General features: G+C 44.3%; 1 protein-coding gene across 1 annotated transcript in view; it reads right to left on the bottom strand.

Annotated features, from left to right (window-relative positions):
• Window positions 1-24,200, bottom strand: part of me1 (malic enzyme 1, NADP(+)-dependent, cytosolic) — a 138,537-nt gene that overhangs the window by 91,768 nt on the left and 22,569 nt on the right. The window contains exon 2 of the mRNA XM_037531004.1: window positions 6,753-6,886. Coding sequence (XP_037386901.1) covers window positions 6,753-6,886 — 134 coding nt within the window. The remainder of the gene's footprint in view (window positions 1-6,752; window positions 6,887-24,200) is intronic.

Raw genomic sequence — 24,200 nt, 5'->3', positions numbered from 1 at the left:
TGTGTGCCGTGTGTGTGTGTGCCATGTGTGTGTGTATGTGTGTGCGTGTTAGTGTGTGCCGTGTGTGTGTGTATGTGTGTGTGTTAGTGTGTGCCATATGTGTGTGTGTGTGTGTGTGTGTGAGTGTATGTGTCCTTGTGAGTGTGTCAGTGTGTGCCGTGTGTGTGTGTGTGTGTGTTAGTGTGTGCCGTGTGTGTGTGTGTGTGTGTGTGTACCGTGTGTGTGTGTGTGTCGTGTGTGTGTGTGTGTGTGTGTGAGTGTATGTGTCTTTGTGAGTGTGTCAGTGTGTGCCGTGTGTCTGTGTGTGTGAGTGAGTGTGTGTGCCGTGTGTGTATGTGTGTGTGTGTATGTGTGTGTGCCGTGTGTGTGTGTGTGTGTGTGTGTGTGTGTGTGTGTTAGTGTGTGCCGTGTGTGTGTGTGCCATGTGTGTGTGTATGTGTGTACCGTGTGTGTGTGTGTGTGTGTATGTGTCTTTGTGAGTGTGTGTGTGTGTGCCGTGTGTGTGTGTGTGTGTGTATGTGTGTATGTGTGTGTTAGTGTGTGCCGTGTGTGTGTGTGCCATGTGTGTGTGTGTGTATGTGTCTTTGTGAGTGTGTCAGTGTGTACCGTGTGTGTGTGTGTATGTGTGTACCGTGTGTGTGTGTGTGTGTGTGTGTGTGTATGTGTCTTTGTGAGTGTGTCAGTGTGTGCCGTGTGTGTGTGTTTGTGTGTGTGTGTGTCCACAATGACAGAACACTCACACTTCCCAAAATAATTCTCACGCCTACGCTTTGAGTTTCACATTTCAGTTGTGTGTCTATATTAAAGAGAAGAGAGAGGAAGCGGCTCAGATGAGGCTAAACTGGGTGACCGGTGGAAACATGGACTGCAACTTCAGTTGTTTTTGACCATTTTGTGAAACTATTGCCTGAAAGTTTTACTGTGTAAAGCCAGACTGTGTAACACAGAGGAGAAAGTAAGACTCCGAGTGACGGACAGAGGAAGGAGACACGGACGTGCTGTGACCCAGAGCGGGCATGAAGAGGGTGAAGAGGTTATACGGATAAAATGTTTCTCTTCCCAGCAATAAAAACCGTCAGCCAGCTACTGCAGTTTCCCCTCTGAGCGCTGAGGCTGGATAGCTCCTCTGTTTACATTACTGACCTTCAGAAAAACACAGAGATGCTCCTCTGAGATCCTAAAGGTCCTGGGGGCCATGTATTCACTACACATAGACTCTGACACTGTAGGACCCCCTGTTACCTGTAATGAAGGACAGACGTCCACTACATAACACAGGTAAGAACAGCAGTGAATCACAGCGAACAGGAGAATCTTAATGCATCATATTTTGGAATTGACCCTATAGGACTCTAAGGTATGTTTAAAAAACGAAAGAAAGATAGAAAGAGAGAAAGAGATAGAGAGAGAGAGAGAGAGAGAGAGAAAGAAAGAAAGAAAGAAAGAGAGAAAGAGAAAAAAAAAGAAAAAGAGTGAAAGAGAGAAAGAAAGAAAAGAAAGAAAGAGAAAGAAAGAAAGAGAGAGAGAGAAAGATAAAGAGAGAATGAGAGGAAGAGAGAACGATGTGTAGCTCAAATAAAATTAAATTAAATAAATAACTAAATCATTTTAATCTTCCTGGGAAAGTCGTCTATGAACTTATATTTGTGTGTAAAAAGAGAGAATAAAAATCACTCCAGCCACCTGAAAATCTCACTCCACTCTCACTCCAGCCACCTGAAAATCTCACTCTACTCTCACCCCAGTGACCTGAAAATCTCACTCCACTCTCACTCCAGCCACCTGAAAATCTCACTCCACTCTCACCCCAGTGACCTGAAAATCTCACTCCACTCTCACCCCAGCCACCTGAAAATCTCACTCCACTCTCACTCCAGCCACCTGAAAATCTCACTCCACTCTCACCCCAGTGACCTGAAAATCTCACTCCACTCTCACCCCAGCCACCTGAAAATCTCACTCCACTCTCACTCCAGCCACCTGAAAATCTCACTCTACTCTCACTCCAGCCACCTGAAAATCTCACTCCACTCTCACTCCAGCCACCTGAAAATCTCACTCTACTCTCACCCCAGTGACCTGAAAATCTCACTCCACTCTCACTCCAGCCACCTGAAAATCTCACTCCACTCTCACCCCAGTGACCTGAAAATCTCACTCCACTCTCACCCCAGTGACCTGAAAATCTCACTCCTCTCTCACTCCAGCCACCTGAAAATCTCACTCCACTCTCACTCCAGCCACCTGAAAATCTCACTCCACTCTCACTCCAGTGACCTGAAAATCTCACTCCAGTTGCTACATTTGAGGTAAGCTTATGTAAGTTTACCAAACTACTGCCTTAATAGATACAGACTGAAGTGACCGCACTGTGGTGGACGCGCTATTGAGCCCACAGCTCTGATCTGTACGGTTATTTTAGTCTCATCTACAGAGGAGAAAATGATGCAATGATGATGCTTCTGTTGAAAGAGAGAGAAGCTGAAGTGTTTAAAGGCCCAGCCTGAAAATAAACACACACTCAGTGAGGGACACACCCTGTTTATGCTTTAGGCAGGGAATCAATCCCAGCTGCGTCATGTGTCCTTCGCAACCCCACTGAACGTGCTCGGGTGGAGACGGAAAGATGGCAGAATCCACTCTGTCCAAGCACGTTGCAGCGAAGTAGCCAATCAGGTGGCTGCACAGTCAGGAGTGATTAGGACCGACTGCGTCACTGCGAGACTCGTCTCCACTGAGGCTGCCATACTGGCTCAGTGCATGCTGGTATATCTCTGTACACTGTTTAGCAGTCCAGCCCAAAACACCTGTACACGATGTGCAAATACAGGCAAGCAGCCAAGATAAAACAGATGGAAGAGCAGATAAGATGTATGTCTCTCCCAGCTGGCGCCGGCCCGAGGGACAGACGCATATCGGGCCACAAGCTTCTACTGCTCGTTAGTTAAACTAGCCTCGCTGCCTCAGTGCAAGGCTAAAGAGGCAGAACTTCCCTTGGCCGATTTACTACGTGATGCTGTTCACATCTGGCTTCTGAAAAACAAGCACATCTCAAGTCGAATCCGATCAGAAAAGGGACATTTTGATCTATTTTATGGTGGACTCTGCTGTTCATGCATTGCATGTGTACAAAAGGTTTGAATAACTTATCAGTAGTTACACAAAAACGAGCCACGGAGGTTTTCATTTCCTCGGCTGCCTCTTCCTTCACTGCCTCTCATTTCAGAAATATAGAGCTTTTGTTTTTCACTTTCAGCTTTTTCAGATTTCAGGCTGTTGGCCAAAAAGAGGACGTTTTGAAATGCTGCAGACGTTTTATGGGCACTGCACACGCAATAAGCAGAGGAAAGCAGTGATTTACGTGTTTAAGTGTTTTGGTCCGTGTTAACGAGCGTGAAAAACTCTGGACAGTTTTCTGCACAAGAAAAAGAAAAGATTTTTCCCTCCACCTGCATCTCTCCCTCCTCTGCACGTGTGTAGGTTTAGGTTTACCTTTCAGTTTTAACTAAAAGAAGCTGAAAAGTGAATAACGCGCTGAATGTCATTAGCTGGCCATCCTTCCTCATTTCATCGGCCGTGGCTGCTCTGGAATGCTCGGCTCGGGGTTTAGATGGCATTTAGTCAATCGGACAGCTTAATCTCAGCCTTGTGCCCTCAGGCCATGACCTACAATAGCCTCTCCTCTGGCATGAGCTGTACTTTGAAGCCTTTGTTGTCAGGAATTTTTCTGTTGGTAAAAATACTTAAAGCTACAGTATAACCAAAAATCCCATTTACACCAATTCCCCCTTTACTCCAAATGTATTTAACCCTTGCCCCAAATGCGGTCGAGCTAATAAATGGGGTAAGCTCCCATTCCTTGTTAGCCTAATTGCTCACTAAGCAAGCACAAGAAGAACATGTGAAAAAGGCCTAACGGATGAGCCAAAGCACTCTGACCACTCACAGGCAAAGCAATATGGCACAAATGAAGGTCCGGCATTTATTAGATGGTAAGTGGACAGTCAGATCTCATGTTGGACACAGGTGAAATAGGCAGGCGCGAAGACTTCAGCCGACATTCTCTCTCAGAAATAAAGGTCCCAAACCGTCACTGGGGCAGTGCCCCTCTCATCACAGTCTCTCCTCTGGCTTGTCTTCTTCTCACAGTGCATCCTGGTTCCATCACTACAGGTTACAGATTTATGGCACAGTTATGTTCCCTGACTGAAGGTACCGAGATGTACCCTTGAGGCCCCTGTGATGCTCTGAGTAATGTACCATTGGGAAATCCTGGGTCCACCTTCCTAAACGTTGTTGTGGACCAGGAACACCCCTTTTGTGGTAATGGCATGAACTTCTTTCAGGATAATGCCACAGATCAAGTGTCTGTGGGAAGTCTGATCCATAGGAGTTCCACCTTACAACTTACAGTACTTTAAGGAGTAACATCTTGGTGCCAGATACCACAGGGCACCTTCAGAGGGTCAGTGCTTTGGGGGGGTCAGTGTTCTTTAGACAGGCAGTCATAATGTTTTGGCTCACAGGTTTGTGTGAGATTAATGTCCAAATTTTAGAAACAGTGAGGACTGAGACACGCAGTTTGCACTTGATGTTTGATGTTAGCTACACCAGCCTTGCAGCTCCAGTGCAAAACTAAAGAAGCGACCTTCAGACACCCTTCAGCATTTGGAGCAAAATGAACTGAAGTCCAGTCTCACCAAGATAAAGTTATCTTGATAAAATTGCCGCAGCTTGTCCACCTGCCATCGACGCAATTACAGTGCAGAGCTGCTCACTTACCATTCATTTCCAAACATGGGAACACTTTAGACATCGCTGCCCCGCCCTGTAAAGTGGAGTGCAAAGCTAAGGTACTGTAGTTTTATTACAGTGGGCTTCACCACAGAACAGAGTCTAGAAATGAACAAAAGAGAGAAAAAGGCAAATAAGTCCCAAAAGGCCGTGTAATCCATGCAGTGGACAGGCTAGCAGGAAGCTAACCGAACATTTCTCTCATCAGAACTTTTGAATTTTGTCCTAAACACAAATATTTGTGCTAGAAAATACTGGCGCAGAGCCCAAAGCTCATCAGCGATATCAAAACGGCTCCGATGGTCTGAGAAGCCGGTGCAATTTAAAGAATGAAAGGCGTGCTGAGGGAAAGGGGGCCAGCTTGGGAAAGTGACCTCGTCCAGCCACAGCTGCCGTTTACTGTCTAAGAAATCAAAACACAGACCGTAATGCAAACAGATCTGGGGCTGTAAAATGACAGCAGTGTCATAACTGTTAGGGTGGACAGACACTCAAGGCAAACCCGTCAGAGGATGGAATGTCAGGTATTGGCCGGGCTCGGGAAAAGAATGCGCTACTCAGGAATTTGAGAAAGCGCTATAGAAACAGGAGCTAGATTTGCTGGAAAAATGCTAATAATGGTCTAACCACATCTCCTAACTCTGACCACCAAATCCAGCCTGCGGACGCCAAACTGCGATAGCTGCTCCTTAATCCCAGGCAGCTCATCGACTTTTAGTAAAAAAGAGCAGGAGTTTGTAAAGCGTAGCAAATTTATTGGCAAGGTTTTAAAACGTTTCTTAAAATAGAAAATCATAACAGAGACTTTGCTTACACACAACTACAGGGACACCCCTCCTAATTAGTGGGTTTGGCTGTTTCAGCCACACCCCTTTGCTAACAGGTGCATAATCAGCCCTGTAATCTCCACAAACAGTGGCAGTGGAATGAGCCGGACTGAAGAACGGAGTCTCGGGATGTTGCGTCTTACATTTCTTACATTCTGATTAAAAAAAGAAGCTTAGAATGAATTAATAAGCTAAAATTAGCAGAATTTCTTATGAGGGTCCTTCACGTCCCTTTGTTCAACAGCTGTCTTACATCATCTTGTTTGTATTCTTGAACCCAGAGTCTCCTCTATGACTTTTTTTGTAACCAATCATGTAAGTGGAATTTATTATTATCAGTGGCACAATTTTGTTTTTATGCATATTTTACACATATTTAAAATAACAAAACCAATAATGATTCAAAAGAATACTTTAACTTTCACTCCATGATCTTTGAAATGCAGGACTCTCCCTTTTTTGTTTGGGGTTTGATGTTTGATGAGTGATGTAAAGCACACAGCGGTTAGAGCAGTGGAAACATGTTCTCTGGTCTGGACCAAACAAATGCGATGCAGGAATCTGTTTGCTAGATGCCAGAAGAGCCTACCTATTGGAGTGCATAGTGCTGTCTGTAAAGTTTGGTGGAGGTGGGATAATGAGCTGTGGCTGTTTTTCATAGTTTGGTGACCTAATTTTGTTCTACAGAATTGTGTGCCTCCAACACTGTGGCAGCAGTTTGGGGAGCACCTTCCTGTTTCGGTGTCCAAAGTGAGCTCCGTAAAAACCAATCTGTAGAGTTTAATGTGGAAAAACTTGAATGGGCCCAGTACAGAACCCTGACCTCAACCTCATTCACCACCTTTGGGATGCCTAACACTAAAAGCAAACCCAAACAGCCATGTTGCTACATCTAGTGGAAAGCTTTCCCAGAAGGGTGGAGGCTGTTAACAGGAAAAGAGGGAACCAATTCCGTATTAATGTGCATGGCTTTGGAATGAGATGTTCAACAAGCACATTTAGAAGTCATTTTCAGGTGTCCACATACTTTTGGCCATGCGTAACTTTAACTTGCAAATCACTGCAAGTTAACATATTCTGACATCAGTAAAGGTTAGACTGTAAGAGTAACTCCGCTCTCCACATTCTCACCTGTCCAGCTCATCCTTCTTCAGCTCATAGTTGCGGAGGACCTGTAGCAGCTGGACATCCTGGCTGAGGAAGGCCGGAGGCAGAAGGCCATGAATGCCCAACTGCAGCCGCTCCTCCAGGGAGAAGGCCATGCCCTATGGACAAACAACACGATTCTGATTACACAACCTTTCAGCATTTAACTTTATTTTAATGTTCAAGACTTCCAGTTCGGTAAAATATTAGACACACACAAAAACGCGCATTCATGCTGGGAAATAAACAGGCAAATAAACACTGAACCAGCATCCGCATGTTTTGTGTTCTTTATCCTGTACTTTGCAGTTGGGACACAGTGTTATGGCACAGGCTTGGATTTGATTTCCCACGATAAATGATGGTATTTTGAATGAATAAATTATCAAGCAAACAAACAAACAAACAAAGACACTCACCCCTTTTCACTCCCTGGACGCTAACATGAGTACTCAATAGCGGCGCTAACACATTCAGGAAATGCCTGTGTTGTTCAGTGATGGGAAAGTTTGCAGTCAGAGCAAAGCTGCTCCAAGAACACAACCATCTCACACAACAGACTGACCAGCATGACCCTCACAGCGTCATGGCAACAGAGACACAGCCAAGACAGCCAAGTGTCCGGCTGTGACCCTCAACATTTACGCTGACCCGGACCTCTAAAGCAAAAACGTACACCTCATGTGGGGGTCGTGCTTTAGACCTGCCATGCAGTGGATCAGAGAGACGATCAGACATTATAGGTCCACTATCTAGGTGTACAATCACACCTGTGGCCCATCTGTTGCAATTTATCAGCAATTTATCAGAGTTCTGTACTCCACTCTCCATTGGTCAGTTATTATTTTGGTGGTGGACATTTTCGAGAGGGCCATTTTAAAAGCTTTAGCTTGAAGCACTTCATGGTGGATTTGGACCATGGTGGTATTTATCTTTTCAGCTTCTGTTTCCAGAATTTGCTGATATTTAATAGAATCCATTGTTCTGTCTACCTGTGCAGTGTTTCTGGAGCCAGTGTCAGGCACACAACCCCAAAGCATAGCAGTTCCATCTCAGTGCTTACAGTTAGCAGGGGGCAGTCGTGGGCTGGAGGTTAAGGAACCAGCCCTGTGACCGGAATGTCGCTGGTTCGATCCCCTTGGCTGACCGTCTATGACTGAAGTGCCCTTGAGCAAGGCACCTAACCCCCAATTGCTCCCCAGGCGCCGTGGATAGGGCTGTCCACTGCTCCGGGCAAGTGTGCTTACTGCCCCCTAGTGTGGGTGTTTCACTATATGGATGGGTTAAATGCAGAGGTCTAATTCCACGGTGCACAAACACAGTTGGCAAATGGTTCTAAATTCTAGCAAGGTGTTCCTTTCATCAAATGCTGCTCCTTTTTTCTCCAAACATCCTTTGGTGATTGTGACCATATTTAATTAAACTTGACATATGGTTATTATCCAAACTTCAGGCCTGGAGTTTTGTGATAAGGTGAGATTTCCTTCTAAAGACTCTTCCATGCACATCATGCTCTGGAATGAACCTGGTTTCCTGATACGTTTAATCTCCAGTGAGAAATTGATAAACTCTGAAACGTTGCGAAGCTGAAGTCTCTCTTCCCGTTCAAATTTTCCCATTCCTCCTTAAATGGTGCAGCAGTTATATACTGGCAGCTCAGGTGCCTTTTAAGGTGGAACAAGAAGTTGAAGCTGGCGACTGAAAAGTTAAACTTGCCTCTCAAAAACGTCAAGCACTGAGAGACGTTTTAACAGGGAGATAGTGTTGAAGTAAAGTTTCCTGCAGGAGATACGAGAAAAGCTTAAAGCAGAGTAAAGTGAGTCTGATCTAGCTCCGCACTGGACCCTCGCTCTAATCATCTGATGTCAAGTAATTATCAGTCTTGCTTTTTGTGTATCTTTACCAGAGGATGTGTAGCGGGAGAACTTCCAACCGATAATGTCTTCCAGGTTTGACAAACAGAGGAAACTCTGTCCCTGTCTTACAGGGATTTTGTAGTTATAGGACGTCCTAACAGCCTTATGCACATTCAGTCTTTGCTCATATGCACATACAGGCTGTTACATAAGAAAACATTACTAACCCAACTTAAAAAGAAATGAGAGGAAAGTGACGCAGCTGATTATGTGGGACGCATCATTTATTGTTCACACTACAAATGTAAATGTGGCCATATGACAACAACAATGGAGCAACTGATTAACTGCTCTGTTGTCTAATCACTCCACCGCTTGAGGTGGTCAGTGAGGCAAATGACCATAAGACACTTGCAGACTGAAACAGTAGCTGAGTAGGTGGTCTCTACTGTCAGGAATGCACTGGGATACTTTAGATTGACATTACAAACGTTATGTGGTCGTATGAATCCCTGACAACCTTCCAAGATGACTTCTGTGATTGTATCACAATCTGCACGAGTCGCAATAGACATGTTTATGCAAGGCGTCGGACGGAGCCCCACTGTACTAAAACTGTACTAAAACTAAAACTGTGCTAAACTATGCTGAGCCTGCAGACATTCCTGTGTCAGCAGTAGAGAGTCCAGCTTCAGTGCTTGAAGCACATGGGAGTCATTGTGAGGCTGAAACTGGAGAGCGAGGCAGAAAGAGCTGATTACTCAGACCTGGAAATTGAACTGATAAGCTTCATGCAGGCTGCCAGACTGCCACATTCTTAAGAGGATGAAGGTATAAATGAACCTGAAGCACAGCTCCTTCACCTACTCCATCCTCCCTCCGGCTGCTTGACTGCTTCATTTCATTCCTCTTCCAGCTGTGCAGTCCTTTAATGACTGCTGGGAATTACAGAATTCCACTTTTGGGCTTTTGGAAAAGTTCCTACAAAGAACCTCTCACTTGAAAGCCTTTCTTTCTTTATTTATTGAGCTTTTCCTTTTCCGTTTGAACACTTGGCTTTGAAGGCCACGTATGGTCTTTTATCAGTAAGGAAAATCAAAGCTTTCATGTTTGGCCGTAACGGTCTGCTAATGACTCGGTTTCCGCTGAGCTGTGTGTTCAGAGAGGTGGAGGCTTTGGCCGGAGCGTGGTGGCCATAGCCTCGAAGGCTAGATTACACGTTGGCACGTATAGAAGTGCCTCCGTCACTCAAACCTGCAGGCCGCAGCACATGTTGTCACAGGACGGCCAGTGTCAGATGTGGTCAGTGGCGCATGTGGAAGCATTCATGTGTTCTTGCCCTGCCCATCGCTCTGTGTGCTGAAGGAAAGTGCCGGCTGGCTTCTTGAGTGGCACAAGCTGTCTAAAGCTCAGAGCACACCGTCCTACCATTCCCCACAATACTCTACACCAATACACTCCAGCATTCCCATGTCTACATCCCAGCGCACGCAGATTCACTATTCAACATTCTAACGTTGTCGTTGAAATTATAACCCAAATGAACCAGAAATGCAGAACATTTACACAATAATACATGACAAGAGGAGCTCACCATGTAGTACATTATCAGCATTCAAAGGATTCTATAAATGCCTGTAAGGTGTTGTTGTCTGTTGGAGAATACTGGACTGGTCTGCTGTGGAATTATTTATTGTTTGATCTCCATCCGTGGTTCAGTGTGATGCTCTCAGCATGTTTCATCTCCATCTCTAGTTCAGTGTGATGCTCTCAGCGTGTTTCATCTCCATCTCTGGTTCAGTGTGATGCTCTCTGGGTGTTTCATCTCCATCTCTAGTTCAGTGTGATTCTCTCAGCATGTTTCATCTCCATCTCTGGTTCAGTGTGATGCTCTCAGCGTGTTTCATCTCCATCTCTGGTTCAGTGTGATGCTCTCAGCATGTTTCATCTCCATCTCTGGTTCAGTGTGATGCTCTCAGCGTGTTTCATCTCCATCTCTAGTTCAGTGTGATGCTCTCAGCATGTTTCATCTCCATCTCTAGTTCAGTGTGATGCTCTCAGCGTGTTTCATCTCCATCTCTGGTTCAGTGTGATGCTCTCTGGGTGTTCCATCTCCATCTCTAGTTCAGTGTGATGCTCTCAGCGTGTTTCATCTCCATCTCTGGTTCAGTCTGATGCTCTCTGGGTGTTTCATCTCCATCTCTGGTTCAGTGTGATGCTCTCTGGGTGTTTCATCTCCATCTCTGGTTCAGTGTGATGCTCTCTGGGTGTTTCATCTCCATCTCTGGTTCAGTGTGATGCTCTCTGGGTGTTTCATCTCCATCTCTAGTTCAGTGTGATGCTCTCAGCGTGTTTCATCTCCATCTCTGGTTCAGTGTGATGCTCTCAGCGTGTTTCATCTCCATCTCTGGTTCATTGTGATGCTCTCTGGGTGTTCCATCTCCATCTCTAGTTCAGTGTGATGCTCTCTAGGTGTTTCATCTCCATCTCTGGTTCAGTGTGATGCTCTCAGCGTGTTTCATCTCCATCTCTGGTTCAGTGTGATGCTCTCTGGGTGTTTCATCTCCATCTCTGGTTCAGTGTGATGCTCTCTGGGTGTTCCATCTCCATCTCTAGTTCAGTGTGATGCTCTCAGCATGTTTCATCTCCATCTCTGGTTCAGTGTGATGCTCTCTGGGTGTTTCATCTCCATCTCTGGTTCAGTGTGATGCCCTCAGCGTGTTTCATCTCCATCTCTGGTTCAGTGTGATGCTCTCTGGGTGTTTCATCTCCATCTCTAGTTCAGTGTGATGCTCTCAGCATGTTTCATCTCCATCTCTAGTTCAGTGCGATGCTCTCTGGGTGTTTCATCTCCATCTCTAGTTCAGTGTGATGCTCTCTGGGTGTTTCATCTCCATCTTTGGTTCAGTGTGATGCTCTCAGCGTGTTTCATCTCCATCTCTGGTTCAGTGTGATGCTCTCTGGGTGTTCCATCTCCATCTCTAGTTCAGTGTGATGCTCTCAGCATGTTTCATCTCCATCTCTGGTTCAGTGTGATGCTCTCTGGGTGTTTCATCTCCATCTCTGGTTCAGTGTGATGCTATCAGCGTGTTTCATCTCCATCTCTGGTTCAGTGTGATGCTCTCAGCGTGTTTCATCTCCATCTCTGGTTCAGTGTGATGCTCTCTGGGTGTTTCATCTCCATCTCTGGTTCAGTGTGATGCTCTCTGGGTGTTTCATCTCCATCTCTGGTTCAGTGTGATGCTCTCTGGGTGTTTCATCTCCATCTCTGGTTCAGTGTGATGCTCTCTGGGTGTTTCATCTCCATCTCTAGTTCAGTGTGATGCTCTCAGCATGTTTCATCTCCATCTCTAGTTCAGTGCAATGCTCTCTGGGTGTTTCATCTCCATCTTTAGTTCAGTGCGATGCTCTCTGGGTGTTTCATCTCCATCTCTGGTTCAGTGTGATGCTCTCAGAGTGTTTCATCTCCATCTCTGGTTCAGTGTGATTCTCTCAGCGTGTTTCATCTCCATCTCTAGTTCAATGTGATGCTCTCTGGGTGTTCCATCTCCATCTCTGGTTCAGTGTGATGCTCTCTGGGTGTTTCATCTCCATCTCTGGTTCAGTGTGATGCTCTCTGGGTGTTTCATCTCCATCTCTGGTTCAGTGTGATTCTCTCAGCGTGTTTCATCTCCATCTCTAGTTCAATGTGATGCTCTCTGGGTGTTCCATCTCCATCTCTAGTTCAGTGCGATGCTGGGTGTTCTCTCTATATGCTAGTCTTTATGCTGAATATGCTACTCTTTCAGTGCTTCTTTCCCTTCTATCATTCAGTGTGATGTTCATTGTTTTCCTTCTCCCTGTGTGATACCTCATTCTCCTCTTAAAGAGATTTTACAGGCTAATACCAAATCCATGCCAACAGCTCAGGAAACACAATTTACATCCTACCTCGGGGTGTAAACAGCTCAGTGTGGGAGTTTAAGCACATTCACATATTTTTAAACTCTAAATTCTAAGGATAAAATGTCCCCACCATAAATGTAGTAATCCATGAGAGTCCACGTATTTATCTCTTTGTGGTGGCTGAATCCCTCGAGGATGATTAAAAGAAATGTGTTGTCCATGTGAGGAAAAATCCATTCCCATACAGCAGTTTGTATAAGAGGCCTCTTTTGGTCGATGAGGCTAAAGTCAGGGTTGTGTTAGGTGAAGCACAGCAACATAAAAACAAGGGAACACCATATTAACAAGTACAAATACACACAAGTGTGAGTACGATCATCTACTTTTAGTTTACTGCTACATCGTTAACATTCAGCTTTTCCGACTTCCACACACTCCTCACAGCCAAGGGAAATGTGGGTGTCCTTGAGGCTCGAACTGCTGAATCTCTTTAAAAACACTCTCCCACTCAATCCTTCTTCACTGCCCTCACATCTCTGAGTTTAATCCAAATGTCGCTCAGCCAGGACGGACACAAATGGACAGATACTTCACTCAGCTTCTTGAAGTCTGAACATTCCGTACTTTTGCCCTTTTTTGAAGATAACAGTGTGGATTTCAGATATCAGATATCTACCTACAGCTACAGCGATGATTACAAGGGAAACGAGGTACATTCGATTTTTTGCATCCTGCTATGACGATAGGCTGCTCTATTTAAAGGGCCAAATAAGGTTATTTATAAGCTTCACTCTCATGTCAGACTGAAGAGTGGCATTCAAAAACCTGGACTTGCTGCCAAGCAGCCCACCGGTTCCCACGCCGGGAATGCTGGGACTTATTGCCCTAACATTGCCGTCCACGCATTCCATCAGACAGGGCAGACAGAGCCAGCCGCCCGTGTCCTGGACCAGACAGTCTGGGACAGCTGTGTCGTTCACCCCCATTGTCGGGGATGTTAATTGGGGCTTTGGGCTGAGTTCCATTGATGTCTCTGTTACACGTATGATACAAGGAGCTATTCAGTGTGTAAGTAATTTGATTTGATGAGACAGAGACCCCTCGTAGAGGTCAAAATCCTCAACCAACCTCCTCTCTACCATTGCGGTCATAACCGTATGGGCTCCGTTGTTATTGTTTTTGTTAGAAAGCTATCTAGAGCACTGCTACACAGATGAACACAATACATGTCTGAAAGTATGTTGACACCTGGACACCACATACATGCCTGTTGTAGGCGTTAATATGGAGCTCGTCCGACTTTTACTGCAGTAACAGCCTCCAATCTTCTGGAAAGGCTTTCTACTGGGTTTTAGAATGAGGCTGAAAGTATTCGCTTCCAGAGCGGTACTGAGATCAGGCGCTGAAGTCTGGCTTGCAGTTGGCATTTCAATTCATCCCAAAGGTGTAGGATGGAGTTGAGGTCAGAGCTCTGTACAGGCCAGTGATGTAATTCCACACCAAACCCAGTCCGGTTCTTTTGCTGATGTTCCTTCCAGGGACCATTTTAAACTTAAACTGAGTTCAGACAATTGTTTTGTGCTACAGGCCTCCAATATTTGTGTGGACTGGTCACTTCACAGTTGAGTTGTTGTTGCTCTTAGGTTTTTCCAGTTCACAATAACAGCACTTACTGTTGGCTGGAGTCGCTCTAGCAGGACAGAAATTTCACAAGCCAACTGTATCGATTAAGGCATCAAAACCATATTGTGTTATGCACATTTCACAGGTCACAATGTTGGTGACGTTCTAACACTGTTTTGGAGATATAAAGAAAAAGCGTTAACACCTTCCTGCTCAATGACAATTAGAAGTGTAGAACTTTTCGAACTTGTCATTTACAAAAACTGAAATGTTCTGAAGAGAACCAAAAATTCTTCCATGGCACTAAATAAACAAAGAATCTTCCCACCTTTATTTTAAAGAATCAATAATAGTTTCAAAGGAAAATGTACACTGAATATTTTAAACAAATGCAAACAAACACCACAGCAGCTCCTGTCGCTGGCAGCTGCTTAGGGCAGCGCCAGAAGCTAATTGTTGTTGTTGGTCACTGAATCTCTTGCCATGCTCTCATTTGTTTTGCCCCTGACACAAATTTGTGTCCTTCATTCAGACAACCGTCCATTTTCAACAGGACAAGCTCTTTGATGATTTTTTCACTAGCAGAGTCGACTCTGATACCACACGTCACTGCTGAGGTCCAGAAGAGTCGCAAATCCAAACGTAAACACAACCAAAGTCCACCGGCTCTCTGACAAAATAGAATGTCCACTTTTAATCATCAGGAAGGTTGTAATTCCAGCCTGGCAAGACGTCTGTGACTTTTAGAGCTTCGTAAATACAGACCAGAGAGCAGAGTCTACACAAGATGACAGAGCAGAGAGACAGAAAGGAACTGCTCTACAAATAGCAGCCCTGCCTTTAGCTCCACTTAAGAGCTGCAAAGTGCCACTTTTCAGCGTGGTTTTAATTCTGCATGTGGACACACATGCAACTGTGTATTGTAGATATGGACACTAGTGTTGAGCTCTTCATCAATCAAACGTTCACTGCACCCCAATCGTACACATTAAAACGTTTAGCTTCCAATGTAAATCATGACACACGTCCCTCACAATGCAACCAGTTTTTAAATCTCAAAGGAATCCTTATGTGGTTGGTTAGTGCAGTGGGTCACACCTCTGTCTTCTACGGGGTTCAATCCCCCACCTGGGTAAGCCCCCTACAACATACCAACATAGTCCTTGGACGAGATTCCTAACACTGCCGTCGCTTCGCTCTGGAAAGGAGCGTCTGTCAAAGGCCATAAATGTAACGTGGTTCCTGACACTGTGTGACACACTGTTATTCCACAGGGAGCCACGACCCGGAAATCTGTCTTAGTGTGCGCTGACGTTCTAATATAGGCTAAAAATATAAACAAAAACATCTCGCATCTCCGTCAGGAAGCTTTCCCTCAAAAGCCGAACAGTTTCTTACAAAATGTCTCACAACGTTTGACTTTTTACCAGGCTGAGGACTGAAGGGCTTTCTGTAGGTTTTTGTCTTAAAATTTGGTTTGCTTTTTATTTTCTTGATAAAAATTGCAAAAAGGTGAGCTTGTCCTTTCTGATACTGTGGTTTATGGACTAATTTATAAATACAGTGGTAGACACTAAGAAAAATGGCATTTTATTAGTGGAGGTTATGCTGAATCTGGAGCTACTTACACTTTATGGTACGTTGGGTTTAAAGAGTTAATAAAGCTGAACACATTTACAATCAATGTTCACAGTTACATCAATACATGCGCAGAACTCCACTGGCCATTAATGTGCATTACTGTGCCAGTTAATACAGTATTGATACGGTATTAACATTTAGCCTCATTTAAAACCTTCAGTTTCGATCAACTGTACTTGTTTTAGACTCTCTGCACTTTTAAGATACATAAACAATTCCACTGTAACCCAGTCGCGGTGAAGGGAAGTGCAGAGAAATCAAAATCTGCTCAGGGAAACTAGAAATCCACCTGTGTTTTAGGTGCTTTTAGTCTGTTTTTGCAAAAAAAGTTATGAATCAAACCGAAACCAAAGCTTGGGGCTCAAAGAAATGCAGTAGTCAAGCCGCAGTTAACAAGCACTGGGTGAATTGTTAGAACTGGTCTGTGGTCAGTTCCTCTTTGGTCAGTGCTAAGTCGGGAGTGCTGTATTTTGCTGCTCAGTGTGCTTTAATGTTGGTCCACTTGTGGTCATGTAGCCCAACGAGTTTTACAACCAAACCAGCCTCTTAACAAAATCGGTTATAAACGAGCTTTGAGCTCTAGTTAGCAAGGACATGCTTTCGACTGGACGCCTACACACTGTCCACTTCATTAGAAAACTGTACCCTGTAACTCCTCCTTGTTGGTGTAGTTCATACTGTCGCCGATCTGTTAGCTACCCCTCCAAAATGGTCAGTTTCTGACCACAGAGACCTTCCCCGTTGGATTTTTCTGGTGAACTCTCTACTGACCTTCACATTATGAAAACCCCAGCAGCTCTGCTGTGTCTGACACACTCAGCACCTCACAAACTATCAGGCCAGCATCACTGTGCTGAGAATGATCCACCACCCAAATAATAACTGGTCAACAGCAGTTGTGTGGTCAGAAACTGACCTATGATGAATGGGATAGAGAGTGACGGATAAACTGCGCAGTCTGTAATTTTATATCTTTAATGTTCGGTCATCTCTGATCAAATTACATATTCCATTGTCTTTTGAAGTGAAAAGAAGTAAAATTATAAGATTAGAACATTTCAAGATTAAAAGAGCAACTGTGTCGTGCAGGACGACACCTTCCTAGTTGCATCGTCTCAGAACTGAATTAACACGTTGGGCCTTGATTGACCAATCGTGGCTGGTTATGCAAGTTAATAATTCTCATCAGCCGACATTCAGTCCACCCTTTAAAACACTCCGCAAGCAGCCGCGCTGACAAACACTCTGTCTGTTGGTCCTTCATGAATAATTACAGTACATCAGCAACTCTTGACAAAACTGAAAGAATAAAATGTGTTAATTAACATATTTTATTCATGTGGAACCAGGGTACACATTTGAAACAGGGCACTTTGAGGATCTGAAAATGAAGATAATTGATGTCTACAAAGCAGAAAGGACTATAAACAAGATATCACCACACTTTCAGCTCACAGGTCACTGTCCCACGTGTCATTACAGTCAAGGGAAGATCTGTAAGACCAGAATAGAACTTCTTATATGCTTATATAGCAGAAAGGTAAAGTAAAACCCCCACATGACAGCAAAGAGGTGGTGGTGCACCATCCTACTGCGTAGCGTTGCTTGCACAAAAATGATTTGCATCATCAAGAGGAAAACGTATCCGTGATCTCAAAGTATCTGAAAATGCAGAACATTAATAAGCCAGAGGTATTCTAGAAAAAATGCTGATGGAGGTCGATGGTCAGAATGATTAAAGTTGTGTTTAGATCAAAAAGGAGCAGCACTTGGGGAAAAGAACAGTTTGCAGATGCTGTGAATACATTTTTTAGTCAAATATAAACTAACCGTCCTTTAACATTTTCAGTATTTTTAATAACATTTTCAGTATTTTTAATAACATTTTCAGTATTTTTAAGTTTGCTGCAGATTTTGTGTTTATACTTTTCATTTCAGAAATCAACAAATTATGCAATATATAGTCAACCTATAAGGTAGTTGGACCTTAAAGAGTGGAAGTACAGGGTAGGGGTTTCTAGGGGTTTCTAGCTTCTATTAATAGAGTGTATATTATTAACTTGCGATGGTTATTTATTAAATCACGCCAGGTTTTTCAGCAGAGTTGGTTCAGCTTGAGCTTTAGTTGACTTGGCAGTCTTAGTTGACTTAGTAGCACTTTTTCATTTCAGTGTTTTTCCACTGAACATTTACAAACCAAGCAATCGAATAATAAGTGTGCAGTTCTGTAACGGCACCTGCTTCGTTTACACAGACGCTAATGAAAAAGGAAGACCAGCCACTTTTAATTCTCTTTTCTAATTAAAAACTTACAGATAATTAAACATAACAGAGTGGATGATGGGAAAATGTACACCAGGGTGATGGACATATAAGAGGGCTCCATTCTGACCTGATTGTTTCATCTTCTCATCTTATTAGCATATTCCCTAAATGCTTTAGTTAAAACCCCTTTTCTCCATGTGAAAACGTTCCCCTGCTGAGAGAGTGCTTTGACTCGACTCCACAGCGTTACAGGAAGGCCTTTTCCCAGCCTTTCTCAGCCATCGCTGCTGCTCTGTGATGAGGATCATCACAGGGCCTCTGCGGACGAGAAGAAAGAACCAGGATAAACAGCGAATGTGAAAGTGTTTTGAGCTCGGCGGCCCACACTGGAACAAAGACTGACTCAGACGGTGGGAGCCGTGTGGAGGAATCATTCTCTTTAGATCTTATGATTTTCCCAGCAGCTTCAGGAATATTAGCCTCCACTTAAAGTCTCTACCAGCTGAGGATGAACCGTAACCTCATGAACAGTTACGGTGAATTTAGCAGACGCTCTGATCCAGAGCGACTTACAAGAAGTGCCTTGTCTGTCTAGAGAAAGTCTCTCTGCTGGTTACCAGTAGTTTAGAGAAACGACGGTCCTGAGCTCAGATACTGCTAGAAACAAGATGTCACTGCAGACACTGAGAGAAAAAGGAACAGAGTTGAGCGCAGAACTCTGTGCCATTCAGTGCAATACAATAAACTACAATACAATAAACTACAATACAATAAACTACAATACAATAATCTACAATACAATAATCTACAATACAATAAACTACAATACAGAGTGCAATACAATAAAAATAAGTGCAGCTTATAATTCAGTGCACTACAATGTGATGACTGACTGATATTAACAGGCCTAAAATGTGGCAAGAAAACATGTCCCACCCAATTACACCAGCCTGGACCGCTCACACAAGGCAGGTCGGCTCCATGGATCCGTGTTTGTGCCAAATTCTGAGTCGTCCCCCTGTGAGTCGGACCAGACTACATTTATCGAGTTTTCAACTGTCCAGTATTAGTGAGTCTTTACCGACTGCAGCCTCAGCTTTCGGTTCTTGGTTGACAGAAGCAGAATCTGACATTGTCTTCTGCTGTTGTAGCCCATCTGCCTCAAGGTTCAAAGTGTTGTGCACTGATGATGCAACTGAACAGACTTTTAAATCAGAGCCTTCAGCTGCTTTTCCCCCTTTTCTGGCTTTTCTGCAGGCGTGTTACTCTGCTCACGTTACTCTTTAGTCACTGTTTGCTGTCTGATCGGAGGAGTCTTGATTCTTCTTGCCCTAGAAAAGTTTTCCTTGCCATTGTCACCACTGGCGACACTCATGGGGCCTCAGACCTGGATTTTCTTTGTTGCTTTGTGGCAACACCTGTTTTAAAAAGCGTTACATAATTAACTGTGACTTGACTTTCTGCCCTAACTGTGTGGTTATCGGAGTTACCGCAGCATTTCCGTCAGATCAAAGCAGTTCAGCCGTTCTCCGCTGACCTCTTCCATCAACAAGGTGTTTCCATTCGGACTAAGTCTACAGACTGCTGTGGGTGAAAATCTCAGGAGATCAGCAGGTACAGAAATCATCCAACCAGCCTGTCTGGCACCAACAATCACGCCACAGTCAGAATCACGGAAATCGTTTTTCCCCTGATGACTTTCTGCCCTGCACTGCTGCTTGATTAGACAACTGCATGCATGAGCAGTTGGACATGTCTGCCGCATAAAGTACTCGGTGAGTGGGTTTTTTACTAACCATAGATTAAAATGATCATACATACATAAACAACCTTTTTTTAAAAGTCATGTGGCACAAGAAAAAAATTAAGAAGAGATCATTTGCGTAAGATACACTTATTATTATATTATACACTTATTTGAACCACTGTGATGTCTGATAATATCAATTATTGGCCCAAGTTCAGTATTTACTACAACAAATTTAAAGTGATGTGACATTTACAAATGACAGTAATCATTTAGGGAATATGTAGATGTAAAATTAAATATATATATATATAAAATGTAAATTTCATTATGATTGGACCAATAGAAATGCTCCAAAATTGCTGAGAATAAAATCTCTTTCTTGCATTGAAAGTAAAGTGTTTTTGCCCTGATTAAGCTGTATTAGTCTTGTAGCTCCTCCATCCTCCAGTGTCAGACACCAAAACAATCTTGGCTGGTCGTTATTATCTGGGGTAAAGTTGAAAGCATACGATATATCAAAGCCAAATGGGTGTAGGACATCACCTGATTATAGACGGCGCCAAAGCGCAAGAGCAGCCAGGCACACAAATAGAAACAATGCTGAGACTCTAGAGCTGAGATTACTCAAAGGGAAGAGAAAGATGAGGCCTGAAGCAGACTGAGTAGCCACAGGCTGCTAATGCTAATGGCATTTTCTGGAGCCGGGCTTTCTTTGGGCTGAATCTGCCAGCAGCGCTGGAGTCTACGTCACTCCAGCTGACCAAACAGCCGACAAATGAACCCGCACTATTCTCGTAAATACCACCACTGACTAAACCTCTGCATTAATGCCCCAGCAACGTGCCCACACACTTAATTCAGGACACTGGAGACAACATCAGAAGCCCTGGAGAAGACTGCCAGACTGACCGAGAAATAGCAGAGCCCAGCAGAAACAGCCAGCCGGAGCCAGACGACTGCAGCCTGCTCAAGGCTTTGGGGGGAATGAAAAAAGCAAAGAAAATCCAGAAGTCTGTGTGGACTCTGAATCAAGGAGACGAGGTTCAGTTACAGTGAGGTCAGCATAACATCAGCCCAGAGATGCCTTTTAATCAGCAGTCAGCAAAATGTGGAGTGGAAGCATATCATCACCGAGAGAGTCGAACCCAGAGGGAAACAAATGTACTGAATGGACCAGCAGCCGAGGGAGAAAACGAGAAGCACACACATCTACAGAAATACACAGAGCGGATACACAGACAGCATCAACAAAGCATCCGGGACAATAAGGGTCTCCTTATCAGATATAAAGCTCTGCACAGGCTGGCTCCTCAATATCTGAGCTTCTGCATCTGTATTCCCACCTGTTCTTCAAGATTACAAAATTTAGACCTTCTTCATATTCCGAGGTTTAAACTGACATGTAGTGTACGAGTTCCACAGCTCCAGCTTAATCGAGACGCCTTGAATAAGCTGCATATTTGATTTCAAGCTTCACTTTCAAAACGTGTAATCCACTGTTCACGATGTAAACATAGTCGCTCAGGTTGGTTTGGTGTGAAATGCTTCATTCTGCTGAAACTTACAGCCTCTGACGTCTTTACAGTGGTGGTGATGGGAACCAGGCGTCGCCATGACTACAACACAGATATAGACACTTTATTTACCATCCGGAACCACCAGAGAACCTACACGAGTCTTCTGAGTGTTTGTGTGTAATGTTGATGATGGTACAGGAAAGTTTAATTGGTAACTACTTTGCCTTATAACACTCTACATGTATCCCTCCACCACGAGAAGAGGAAATAAAAATAATAATCACAGTACGTCATCATAAAACAGCATCTCAGTCATCAGGCAGTGAATTCAGAACCAGTTCATGTAGGAACTTTCTGTGAGGAGCTTTTAGAGGGACGTCTGGTTCCCATCACCACCACTGTGAACAGCTCTGCCTTTCCAATAGAAACATCTTTGAGCTCTTTTCCTTTTGAACCAGCTTGACTTTGGGCTTCAGCTGTCAGACTAACTGAGAAAGCCTGCTTTGTGAAACTGATTTGAGTTCCTGTTTAAAAACCCTGCCTGCTTTTAAAATCCACACATCCCCAAAACACGCCTTCCCACGGGGAAGCGACCATCTAAAGACAGCTAATCCCTCACTTTACAGCAGCAGAGCGGACTTCAGAGAGAGAGGGGGGTAGAGAGAGAGAGAGAGAGAGAGAGAGAGAGAGAGAGAGAGAGAGAGACCGAGAGAGAGAGAGAGAGAGAGAGAGAAGGGTAGAGAGAGAGAGAGAGAGACCGAGAGAGAGAGAAGGGTAGAGAGAGAGAGAGAGGTAGAGAGAGAGAGAGAGAGAGAGAGAGAGAGAGACTGAGAGAGAGAGAGAGAGAGAGAGAGAGAGAGACTGAGAGAGAGAGAGAGAGAGAGAGAGAGAGAGAGAGAGAGGTAGAGAGAGAGAGAGAGAGAGAGAGAGACTGAGAGAGAGAGAGAGAGAGAGAGAGAGAGAGAGACCGAGAGAGAGAGAGAGAGAGAGAGAGAAGGGTAGAGAGAGAGAGAGAGAGACCGAGAGAGAGAGAAGGGTAGAGAGAGAGAGAGAGGTAGAGAGAGAGAGAGAGAGAGAGAGAGAGACTGAGAGAGAGAGAGAGAGAGAGAGAGAGAGAGAGAGAGAGAGAGACTGAGAGAGAGAGAGAGAGAGAGAGAGAGAAAGAAACTATTGAACAATAAACCAAAGCAAAAATCACAGAAAAAAAAAAGGAATTAAACAAACACAGAAAACCTGGTTGCCATGGTTGCAAAGGCTGTCTCAGTTTACTTTATACGAGACAAAACATCAATAAAAACATTTTACTAAAAATTCATAAAGAATTCCACATATTTATTCTCCTGCCAGGCCGCGTTTCCCCGCCTGCTGTGATAGATTCATCGCTCACGGCTTTGTCTGTTGCACACACTCCGAGTTACGCCACTGAAGCTGTAATGACACAAAAAGCTAAGAGTTATTCGTTTGCTGCTCTGTTTCTCTTCACATGATGTGAACTGTAATGTCAATGATACGTACATACCATATCATTATAATATATTACATAAGTTCAGCAACAGCGCAGCTAAAGCCTTCAGCATCGCTGGGTTCCAAACTCCTCCCTTCAAACTGCGCAGAATGATGGATCCCCAACGCTGGTGTTTCAGTCCACGTGACGCTTAAAGATGTGTGAAGGAACAAAAGCTGATCTCTGGGGTGGAACATTTTAACGTGATTAGGATGGGAATCTGGTCTCAAGCTGTTCCATCAGCTGCTCTCTTGATAAGCTTGAAATCTGAGTGATGGCTGAATTTGCTTCACTGCTGAATGTCTGAGCTCATTTGCCGGCTGCTGTGGTTTCTGGGTGATAAATGATGTACAGCGTGATCTGAGGTATGTTTTCTTTAGTGTGATGGGCGGGTCAGAGTGTGATGTGCATATGAACCCCATCTTATTAGGAAGGCAGCACACAGTGGATGTGATGCTGAAGTGTGAGTGGAACAGCAGATCAACAACCAAACAGACGGGTTTAGGGTTCAGTTCATTCTGTCCAACACGCATCAAACCAGAGCTCATCCTGGACCAGCAGCCAAGAACAAGAGCTACAACAAAGAGCATGTAGAGCAAACATCCACAGACACCAGGAACAGCCCTGACGTTTGACCTCCTTCCCTCCGTTAGAGAAACGGAGGGAAAACAAAACTAACCTTCGTTCATTTTTCCTCATAAAGCCGCTTGAATAGAAACGTTTCTTTAGAGATTCTAAGGCTTCTGTTTCCCTTTGACTGTCTTCCTCTCTGGAAGAGGAAGGTTTACGGGCTCTGAACTGACCGAAGGGCGCAGAGGCCGGTCCTCTGAGGGAGCGTCTGTAATAAAAAATCCCTTCAGATATGAAGGTCACAGACACATACAGGTATTCGGGGGTCCCGTGTTGTCTGTCTGCTAACTCTCTCTCCATAGCAGTGCTGAAGCCTCACTAGTCAGTAAATGTCTGTTCTACCAGCTGTTCTCCTGTAGAGTCTCTGTTCTAGTGCGGTTCTGCGCTCTTCCTCATGGTAACTGAGATCTTCCTCGTCTCTTCTTCTGTCTTCAGTGTGAGAAATGATGAACAGTCACTCTTCACTCCAAACTCTTGAGAAACTGGGCGAGTTTTCAGATTTACAGTCAGTTTTTCAGAGGAACCCGGGCAGAGTTACGGTTTCTAGACTATGAAGGACCAACTGGGTGAGGCAGTCTGCTACAGCGCCACCCTGAGGCAGATCAGTGCTGCAGCCCTAACGAGATAATAATGTCAAAGATGGAAGCTCGTCGTTTCACCCTTCATCCTCCCAGCTTTCTGGGGGTCTAGAACTAGAAACAGTGGTGCTTGGAAGTTTGAGAACCCTTTAGAATTTTCTGTATTTCTGCACAAATTTTAATC

This window comes from Pygocentrus nattereri, chromosome 19, assembly GCF_015220715.1.
Source record: "Pygocentrus nattereri isolate fPygNat1 chromosome 19, fPygNat1.pri, whole genome shotgun sequence".
Lineage (NCBI taxonomy): Eukaryota > Metazoa > Chordata > Actinopteri > Characiformes > Serrasalmidae > Pygocentrus > Pygocentrus nattereri.
This window is presented reverse-complemented; position numbering and strand designations above follow the sequence as displayed.